This window comes from Centruroides vittatus, unplaced genomic scaffold, assembly GCF_030686945.1.
Source record: "Centruroides vittatus isolate TY-2023 unplaced genomic scaffold, ASM3068694v2 contig_545, whole genome shotgun sequence".
Lineage (NCBI taxonomy): Eukaryota > Metazoa > Arthropoda > Arachnida > Scorpiones > Buthidae > Centruroides > Centruroides vittatus.
Window position 1 is genome coordinate 1,073,530 of NW_027122321.1, and position 11,109 is coordinate 1,084,638.

Genomic DNA, 11,109 nt, shown 5'->3' on the forward strand with positions numbered 1-11,109 from the left:
CTAAAAAATTTACTGTATATAGTACTGTATATATTGTACTGTACATATTAGAGGTGGAAAATTCAGTTTCCTTTCTAGAACTAGAACTGTTGGAGCTGATTCGAGTACGGAACTGTTTAGTCTGTTGGACTAGACAACCCAATAGTTCAACCCAATAGAAGGAAACTATAATTTTACCAACTTTAGCATTGTAAATTTGAGATGTGCAGTTTACAACGCACACATAATGCAACTTGTATTTTCGAAATAGAAGCAAGCGTCACTTATTGTATTTTGTTTGACAAAGTCCATTTTGATGTGGGCTTGATTTGTGTGTTGTGTATAAACATTATAACTAATATCATCTTTAACTCAGATAAGATCAGATAATACATTTTTTTAAATTAATAAATAACTTTAATAATTACTATGTTTATTTTTAGTTAAAATTTGTTATTTTAGAAAAAAAAAAAAACATTTTTTTAAACACAAAACGTTAGTGTATTACTTAAAAATAAATACCAAATTATAAATGATTGAGCGAGTAAAAATGGAAGTATTATAATAATGTTGCTGCAAATACATCTCATAAAGAACAAAAAATTACACGTGAGAAAGTAAAAAAAAAAAAATAATAATAATAATAGATAATATTCGGACGAATAGGCCTATTTAAATTTTGGTTTTTCATGGACCAGTGAGAAATAATGTCACATTCCAGTGTCTTGTATGTAGAGAAAAACTGTTCTTTAGGACAGTTTTTTTACAGTTTTGTCAGTTTTAATATGATATTCCACGTACAAGACAAAATCCTCCTCCAATTAAAACTAAAATTCCACATACAAGACAACGGTTCCTGCCACTTTACTACGAAGCACTCCTATTTCGCTTCAAAAACTAAAGATAATTTCAAAATATTGTTGGATCTGCAAATTAAACAAGTAAAAGATTTTGAGAAAACTTAAAATCTCGACTTTAGCTCGGAAAAACTGTGTGGATTTTTCCCCGATCATCGTCTGAGATGAACTATCGTATTATTATTAGTGTTAGGGTTTAAGATGAGTAATACCGTAAGTCTGACAAATTTCTATATATTTCCTAGAAGAATTCGCGTTAAAGAGATAAATTGATTCTGAAATCATCGACATTTACAAACTGAGAAAGCAATCAGAAACATGCTAAACTGTCTGTAAATAAGACTGATAAATTGAGAAATTATATGCATTCATATTATCGAGTACTAAATAAACGAAATTTTATATTTAGTACTAAAACTTTATTTTTTTTTAAAGTTTAGTTTGTTAGTATTACGTTTGAATCCGTAACCATAAATGCATTATATATGCTTGAATGAAAGAAAACATGAAAACTGAAGGAATCAATAGTGACAGTGTCAGTAACGTAGCAACGGCAGAAAATCGATGTAAAAAATTGAAACATGCAACAATATGCGATCATAGAACTATAAATTCGTCCGGAGAGTATGAGGTCAGTAATGAATCGATAATGTAGAAAGTGAGAAGCTTTCCTCCTGTGCTGCTGTTTTATCTAGGTAATATATTGTTTTTGAGTTGCTTTAAAAAGTTTTTTTCTTTATATTTTGTTTCTTCTTTTATATTAAATTTGTTTTTTCATTTGTTTCAGTTATTCTAGATCACCCTTCTTTTCAACTGTAATTTTATTGAAAGACTTTTGATGGATTGGTTTAAGAACAAAGCAGTTTAATTTTCTTCTATTTCTCTCTAATTTTTATTAAGTTTAAAAGAAGTTAGAATAAGGATTATTATACTCTTATCTTTTGAAATATGTAAGCTATATTTATTTGTGTTTTTTGTTTATTTTGTATTAGTTTTTAATAAATTGATTGACTGATTACAGAATGTCGAAAATATGCTCGAAAAATCCAAAAAAAAGAAATTTCTAACGTCGCTAATCTGCTGTTCGGTAACAAATTGTTAAAGTGCATTATTGTGTAACAAGAGACATTCTCTCGGCGAAATCACCGCTTAGACAAAAATATCGTCGGAAATGAACAGAGGGAAATATTTAGAACCAAATTTCCAGAAATTTTGGAAGGAAATCATCGAAAAGGAACAATCTATTCGCTTAAAATGGCATGCGAAATATGATCCATTTCTGAAGAGAGTTGGAATGGGCATCGATCCGGATCGCACTTCGTCCGACGACGAAGAAGAATCCGAGGATGAGCTTCCGCTGCGTGAGCCTCGTATTAAGGCCGAACCTTTGCCTCGCATCGAAGCACCATCACCACCTCCGACACCAACGACCGAAATCGAACCTTGGGACATTCCAGAGCCTTCCTACACTTCTATGAAGCCAGTGTGCCTGCATGATAGAGCACTTATTTATGACGGTAACTTAATCGTTATACTTCGTTGTTATATATATATATTATATAAATGTTCATGAATGTTTTCTTTTTCAGGTATCAGCAAAGAGGGTCTTCGCGGTAAAGGCCGAGCCCAATATTTGAGATCCCGTAAAAAACTGGGCCCCGAAAACAAGTACTACCATCCAGTAGCCTCTTCTTGGGAACATGGCTGGTGCTATGGTCGAAATGTGGAGCCCCAACACCCAGAGCACGCCCGCGTCAATATTGTCAAGCAGACATTTTTCCGTCGCAACGGAATTCGAAGTTAAAGGATTCAATCGCATCGGTTCTTATTTGTAACAATTCGGAATTCGGTTTTCAATAAAATTTTTCTTACATATTTTTAAATACACTTCTTTTTGTCAGTGATTATTTCATTTGTTGCATTCTGAGTTATACAATAAGGATCTTACAGATTTATCGATTATGAGAGTTAATTAGGTTGAGTTACACGTAATTATGTAATGCACCTGAACTTAAACCTTAACCTAATATAATTAACTCTTCGTTATTCCGTATAAAATTTATAGCGTGAATTCTTCGTGGTTTGAAAAATAGATTACAGTAGACCCTCCTATGACACGGATTCGTATAACACGGCGAAAAAATTGCGATCGTGTTTGTATAACACGCTAAAAGAGGCTCATATAACATGGTAAAACGTTATCACCGACTCGTGTGGTGACAGGATTGATCGAATCTGGACCAACATCGGACATTGCACAAACCGTTGAGTTTAAACGAGCACTGGACCTACTAAGAAATATTTATTATTTAACGGCCATAAAAATTATATTTGTATTAATGATGTCTCCAAAGTTCAGTGAATTTTTCACAGAAAAATAACTTATCAGGAAACACGCGCCGCCGTTCGATGAGCCGCTCCGCGACGAAAACAAGCTTAAGCAATGGCGTTGTCGAACAGTGCACACTCGGTAAGTAATCCTACAATTTTTTGTTTATAGCATAGTTTATATGGATTATTCCCAAAAAATTATACGTGTTTTGGAAAATGTTGAGTCAAATTAGTCTAGAATCGGTTAATTTTATGGAAGAAAACCTTTCAAACAGCCGTAGCCCCTAAACTGAACACGTGCTGGGCTGTGATTGGCTCATGTATTTAAGTGACTCGTATAACACGGAATTCATATAACATGGAACGTATCTACTGTGTTATAGGGGAGTCTACTGTACTCCATAAATGTAGTAACACAGAATAATTTTACTTTAAAAAAAGCCGAAAAAACTAATAAATGTCTTTGGGACTACCGGTAATATTATTTAAATGTTTGCGTCAACGTAATTCAGTAAACTGATTTTGCGACTTAACCGGTTTTCCAAGACTCCTAGGCTTTCAATTCAACCTTTATTAAATATATTCCAAACTATTTATATGCATTTCGAGCCAATTTTATTAATTTATTAATAATTACTTATTTAGCCAAATTTGTTAATTTAATTTTAATTAGGGAGCTCGAGCCGCGCTCCGGAACGATTCTTTTTTTCCAGAATATTCTAAATTATTTAGTAAATGTTAATTTAATTTTAATTATTAAATTTAATAAGAGATGGCGCCTAACGCTTACCTCTAGTATCAAATTAGATTTTAATTATTAATAGTTAGCGCTAAAATAGCCCGATTCATTACGGAGATTGTTCGACTTTGATTATAAATATTATATATATATATATAATATTATAATCAAAATCAAACAATATATATATAATAAAAATATTATATATAATAAATATATATATAGTGAAACGTGCCTTTCTGGCCAACTGTATTTTATGTTTGTCTTCAATATGTGACCAGAAAAAAATTTTCAAAATTTTCAATTGGTTTAAGTAGGACGTAGACCTCTATTATGCGACCATCTCTGATCTGTGTCCACCGTCCACCTCCAATATGTGACCAAAAGATTTTGGGATCCCTTTCATATAAATCAGTCTCTGATATATGTACAGTACATTAGGGTGTCCCTTATTTTTCGAATCTTTTTTTTCTAACGCATAAGGCCTAGTTTTGTTTATTTTACCCTTAAATACTCCCACAATAGATTTCAGCTCATTTTGATCACTAGAACCCGTGCCAACTTGCATCGAATCATTTCCGTACATATGGTGCTAGAGTATCATTTCCATACATATGGTACATCATGCCTAAAAATCTATACCTGTGTCAAGAAATTGGTGGATCTTTATTACATATGGAGAGTCTCCATACCTGATAAATATCCACCAATTTCTTCACACAGTTAGCTATAGATTTTTTAGGTATTCTAGCTTTTTCCCAAAATATGATACACTCGCGTATTACAAGATTTACGCTTTCACTCACAGTTAATTTAACTTCACGAATGTTAAAAAACAAAACTGCGAGTACTTGCCGATTTGACGGTAATTTTGCACCCGTGATTTGGTGGTTTATCTCTCCGACTAAGAAAATGTTTTTTAGTGCTTCATAATTCCACTGACATCTTCGAAAAAACTATACGTGTTAATAGCCCGACAAATTGTGTTAGAATGACAAACAAAGCGAATACGTGCCACTTCTCTAGCACCATATGTATAGAAATGATTCGATGCAAGTCGGCACGGGTTCTAGTGATCAAAATAAGCCGAAATCTATTATGGGAGTATTTAATGGTAAAATAAACAAACCTAGGCCCTATGCGTTGGGGGAAAAAATATTCGAAAAATAAGGGGCACCCTAATGTACTGTACAGTACATCAAATGTAATTACTTTGCCATGTGGTGTGTCTTTGTTCTTTTATTGTTAATTTATTTTTATTTATTTATTTATTGCAAATGGCATGCTCAGCTGATATTGGTGCTATGCCAGACTAAAGTCAAGACATAGCTATCCAAACAAATGTTACATTAATCTTCTGTGTTATTGGTGTTTGTGTCAACATCTAGAAACTTTCTAATAATGTGACATGTGTTTAATATTGCAGCTTTCTGCAGTGCCATGTATTTGTCATTATTATTATTATGTTGGGTTATGTGAGTTATACTCGGTTAACACCCGTGGCTGCGTACTATGCTAGACCAAAGTCAAGGCATAGTAACCAAAACAAAAATTAAAGAAGTGTATCAGTGTGTGTCTGTATTCAGGAATTTCCTCACAAAATGACATGTATTCAATATAGTGGCCTTCTGTAGTGTGATGTATGTGTTTCTATTCAATTGTAATGTACCAGGCTTTTGTATAGTATGTGTGGTATGACATCTGTACAGAAGAGAACGACAGGTACAATAAGCACCCTATCCATTTTCCACAGATGCCTTATTCCCTGGCCAAGTTCTGTGTAGTTACTGACTTTTTCAGTGTATGTGTTTTGTATGAGGCCAGGAACACACATGCGTAAAATTCGGTGTAAAATCTAGCATAAAACTGAAAACGTAAAAATTTTTCTAAAATTTTGGCTGAAACAGAACTGAAAAAAGAGTAGAGCATGTCTGTACTTTTTACGCCGTAAAATTTTTACGCCAAAATTCCTCCAATAGAGAGGTTTTTTCTGTGACGTCAAAGTAGACACGTGGTTTTTATTCTAACAATAGCGGCAATGAGGGTTAACCCTACAATTGTGATGGTCTCGAAAAACACGAAAAATAAATGAAATAGAGGAGTTTATCGAATCCGTTCGACCACATCAGTGTCATGTATAAAGACACTGTATTTAAACAACGTTTATGGATGGCTTTAGGTGCAAAATTTCAAACAACAGGTAGGTCTAGTAGAATCGATATATAGGCCTAGTATTTAGATCACACGTTATTTGAATTCGGAATACAAGTCTATTAATTTAAATTTTCTATATTATAGCAGAGGAAGCGGAGAAAAAATGGAAGGTACAAAGGGATTAATTTTTTCCTCTCATAGATATATGAGAGGAAAAAATTAATAAAATTAATAAACTGTTAGTGGCAGTGGCGTTTCCTATTCGACCAGAATTTTTACGTATGTGTGTTCTGGCATAAAAGCGTAAAACAGAAACTAAACTGAAAGCTGATTTCTGATTCAGTTTCCTGCCACACAATTTTACGCATGTGTGTTCCTGGCCTGAGTGTTTGGAATGGATATGTCTATAAGTATATGATTTTATTGTCTTTGTCAATGAATGTGATGTCTGGTCTGTTGTGGTAAATTGTTTTATCTGTGATTATGGCTCTGTCATAGTACATTTTGTGCGTATTGTTTTCCAATACTGTCTGTGGAATGTAGTATGGTTTGTGGATATCTAATAATTTGTGTTTGTTTGCAAACTCTTGGTGTATTATATTGGCTACTTGATTGTGTCTATGCAAATAATCTGTCTTTATTATTATTATGATGGGTTAAGTGAGATATACTCGGTTAACACCCGTGGCTGCGTACTATGCCGGACCAAAGTCAAGGCATAGTGACCAAAACAGAAATTAAAGAAGTGTATCAGTGTGTGTGTGTGTGTATTTAGGAATCTGTTAGTTTGGCTCAAGATCTGTGTGCGTCCAATGTATAACTTCAAAAGAATATGTGAGTACTGGGATGACATATGTGTTTATTGCTTTAACTGTGTGTTTTGCATTTAACTGTGTTCTGAGAATAGCATTTAACCTACTTTGGTATTCTTTAATTAATCTTTGCTTTATTTGTGCATGTTCTGTTAGTTTGGCCTGTTGAAATCCTAAATACTTGTAAAACTCGCCCTCTTCTATGGATTCAACAACGTCCCCATTTCCAAGGGCAAAATCTTCTTTCTTCGGGATTCCTTTTTCTATGTGAAGTGTTTTGCATTTGTCTAGGCCAAACTCCATTTGTATGTCCTTGGTGTATGAATGTGTGATTTGTAGGAGTTGATGAAGTTGTTTTTGTGTGGATGCATAAAGTTTTATGTCATCCATGTACAGTACATGAGATGTGACAGTGTAAACTGTGTTGTTTTTTCATGTCTGATATTGTAACCATATTGCGTGTTGTTTAACATGTTGGATAATGGGTTCAGGGCTAAGCAGAACCAGAGAGGATTCAAGGAATCTCCTTGAAAAATTCCTCGCCTAATAATATTTGGTTTGTTTGTATGGAAGTGTTACTAACCCTGAGATGTAGTGTTGTTCTCCAGTGCTGCATAGTGTTTTGAAAAAATGCAATGAGTGATGGATGTATTTTGTACATGTGTAGAATATGTAGCAGCCAACTGTGCGGAACACCGTCGAATGCTTTTCTGTAGTCTATATATGCCAAGTGTGTGTTTCTGTGTTGTTTGTGTGCTTGCCGTAGAATGACTGACTATGATTAACTGTTATTATTATTGGGTTAAGTGAGATATACTCGGTTAACACCGGTGGCTGTGTACTATGCCGGACCAAAGTCAAGGCATAGTAACCAAAACAGAAATTAAAGAAGTGTATCAGTGTGTGTGTCTGTATTCAGGAATTTTCTCACAATATGACATGTATTCAATATAGTGGCCTTCTGTAGGTGTGATGTATGTGTTTCTATTCAATTCTAATGTGCCCAGGCTTTTGTGTAGTGTGTGTGGTATGACACCTGTAGAGGAGAGAACAACAGGTACAATAAGCACCCTATCCATCCTCCACAGATGCCTTATTTCCTGGGCGAGTTCTGTGTACTTGCTAATTTTTTCAGTGCATGCGTTTTGTATATTGTGAGTGTTTGGAATGGATATGTCTATAATGTATGTGATTTTATTGTGTTTGTCAATGAGTGTGATGTCTGGTCTGTTGTGGTAAATTGTTTTATCTGTGATTATGGCTCTGTCGTAGTACATTTTGTGCGTGTTGTTTTCCAATACTGTCTGTGGGATGTATTTGTAGTATGGTTTGTGGATGTCTACTAATTTGTGTTTCTTTGCAAGCTCTTGGTGTATTATATTTGCTACTTGATTATGTCTGTGTAAATAATCTGTCTGTGCCAAGAGCTTGCAACCAGAGGTGATGTGTTGTATAGTTTCTGGCATGATGTGACATTTTCTGCATGTGTCATTTGTGAGTGTTGCATCTTTGAGTATGTGTTTTCTGTAGTTTTTAGTATTTATGACCTGATCCTGTATGGCAATCATGAATCCTTCCGTCTCCCCAAAGAGGCATCCCCGAGCTAACCAGCTGTTTGACGCAGTTTTGTCAACAAAATCCTGGGCCAGATCGTAAGGATGCCTGCCATGGAGTGCCTTTCGAGCCCACGATTGCTTAATGGTGTCTATGCTTTTTATATGTTGTGTTGTGTCCATATGATGTGAGTGTAAGTTTAATGGTGTGTTATTCGAGTCTGCTAGAGTTACTGCTTTATGTAATTGTGATGTTTCTTGTTTTTTGTAGAAAAACTCTCGCAGTGACTGTATTTGTTTGTAGTGAAGGTTAACTATGTCAATCAGGCCACGTCCGCCATCTTTACGTGGAAGGGTTAATCTTTCTGTGGCGGATTTAGGATGATGTTGTTTATGCTTAGTAAGTGTTGTTCTTGTTTTCCTTTGGAGTTGCTCAAGATCTGTGTGAGTCCAATGTATAACTCCAAAAGAATATGTGAGTACTGGGATGACATATGTGTTTATTGCTTTAACTGTGTGTTTTGCATTTAATTGTGTTCTGAGAATAGCATTTAACCTACTTTGGTATTCTTTAATTAATCTTTGCTTTATTTGTGTATGTTCTGTTAGTTTGGCCTGTTGGAATCCTAAATACTTGTAGAACTCGCCCTCTTCCATGGATTCAATAATGTCTCCATTTCCAAGTGCAAAATCTTCTTTCTTCAGGATTCCTTTTTCTATGTGAACTGTTTTGCATTTATCTAGGCCAAATTCCATTTGTATGTCCTTGGTGTATGAATGTGTGATTTGTAGGAGTTGATGAAGTTGTTTTTGTGTGGATGCATAAAGTTTTATGTCATCCATGTACATGAGATGTGACAGTGTAAACTGTGTTGTTTTTTCGTGTCTGATATTGTAACCATATTGCGTGTTGTTTAACATGTTGGATAATGGGTTCAGGGCTAAGCAGAACCAGAGAGGACTCAAGGAATCTCCTTGAAAAATTCCTCGCCTAATAAAAATTTGGTTTGTTTGTATGGAAGTGTTACTAACCCTGAGATGTAGTGTTGTTCTCCAGTGCTGCATAGTGTTTTGAAAGAATGCAATGAGTGATGGATGTATTTTGTACATGTGTAGAATATGTAGCAGCCAACTGTGTGGAACACTGTCGAATGCTTTTCTGTAGTCTATATATGCCATGTGTATGTTTCTGTGTTGTTTGTGTGCTTGCCGTAGAATGACTGAATCTATGAGTAACTGTTCTTTGCATCCCCTGTGGTTTCTACGACAACCTTTTTGTTGTTCTGTTAGAATGTCGTGTTCTTCAACATGTTTGTATATTTTGTTTGCGATACAGGATGTCAATAATTTGTAGAGTGTTGGAAGACATGTAATTGGTCTGTATTGTGTGGGGTCTGTGGTATTGTTGTTTTTAGGTTTCATGTAGGTGATGCCCTGAGTAAGAAAATTTGGCATGTCTTGTGGATTGATGATGATGTGTGTTAGATGTTTAGCTAGTTCCTGGTGCAGTGATGTAAACTTTTTGTACCAGAAATTGTGAATGTTGTCTACACCAGGTGTCTTCCAGTTGTGTGTTCTGTTAACAGTGTATTGGAAATCATGTATGCTTATTTCAACACAGGGCATAGTTGGTATGTTGTGCAAGTTTCTGTTCTCCTCCTCGATCCAGCCTGCATCAGCATTATGCGTGACAGCACTGGACCAAAGAGAAGACCAATATGTTGTGAGTTCTTCTTCTGTTGGTGTGCCACTGTGCTGTGTATCAGTGTTTGCTTTGTTATTGATTTGTCTGTAAAAGAGTTTTTCATTGTTTGTAAATAATTTATTTTGTTGTTTTCGTAGTGTACATGTTTTGTATCGTTTGAGTCTACGTGCTTTGGCAGCAAGTTTTTGTTTTAGTGTATCAATGTATTCTGTAATGCGTGTGTTGTGATGTTCATGTTTTGTGTGTGTTTTTATTTTCTTGAAAATGTTTTTGAGCTGTTTCCTTAATTTGGGTGTTATGTTGTTTTTAGTGTATTGTGTCAGCCTGCCTAATTGCTGTCTAATGTCATTTATTTGTATTTCTATTCTTCTCTGCCAGGCAGGCTTGTGATAGTATTGTGTTTTCTGTGTATTTGTCTGTGACTGTACTTTCAGTCCATGGTGTGTCACTACTGTGACTGCCCCAGCATAAACTAATGTATGAATGTCTGCGAGTGTAGAAATTGAATGAATGTAGTGTGGTATTAAGTGAGTGTTTACATAATTTAGTGTTTTTCCTACTTCCTTTGACGTGTTGATTTTTGGTATTCGTGGTCGTTGTGTGGGATCTGTGCCTGTATATTTAGTGAGTGTTTCCTGAAATATAAGTGAGAGCGTATTAACTAAATCCATGTCTATGTTATCAGTGATGGATGAGGAAGTGTCTGTAGTATCATTAGTGGTAATTGTTGTATGTGTGTTATTATCAATGCTTGTTGCTGGATTATCCTGACAGGTTACATGATCTTCATTAATGTTAGATGTTTCTGTCTGTTGATGTATTTGATCAGCAACCTGTTGTTTGATAAGTTCAAGTGTTGTTTGTGGAATAAGGTTGTTGTGTATAATTGTTCTTTTTTGATCAACAACCCTTTGTTCAGTGACAGTGAGGTGAGGATATTGTTGTGTGAATTTATGGTGTAGTTGTTGTCTGTATGCTG

General features: G+C 34.9%; 1 protein-coding gene across 1 annotated transcript; it reads left to right on the forward strand.

Moving 5' to 3' along the window:
- Nucleotides 1-1,892: 1,892 nt before the first annotated feature.
- Nucleotides 1,893-2,692, forward strand: LOC136978522 (uncharacterized). Its single transcript, XM_067274236.1, has 2 exons — nucleotides 1,893-2,353; nucleotides 2,426-2,692. Exons 1-2 carry the CDS (start codon nucleotides 2,008-2,010, stop codon nucleotides 2,638-2,640), a joined length of 561 nt encoding a protein of 186 aa, XP_067130337.1. The 5' UTR covers nucleotides 1,893-2,007; the 3' UTR covers nucleotides 2,641-2,692.
- Nucleotides 2,693-11,109: the final 8,417 nt, after the last annotated feature.

Excerpts from the sequence above, each read along its gene's own strand:
- LOC136978522 (XM_067274236.1), top strand. The coding sequence starts at position 2,008 with ATGAACAGAGGGAAATATTTAGAACCAAATTTCCAGAAATTTTGGAAG. Across the intron at positions 2,354-2,425 it reads TAGAGCACTTATTTATGACG|GTATCAGCAAAGAGGGTCTT; the intron begins GTAACTTAATCG and ends TTTCTTTTTCAG.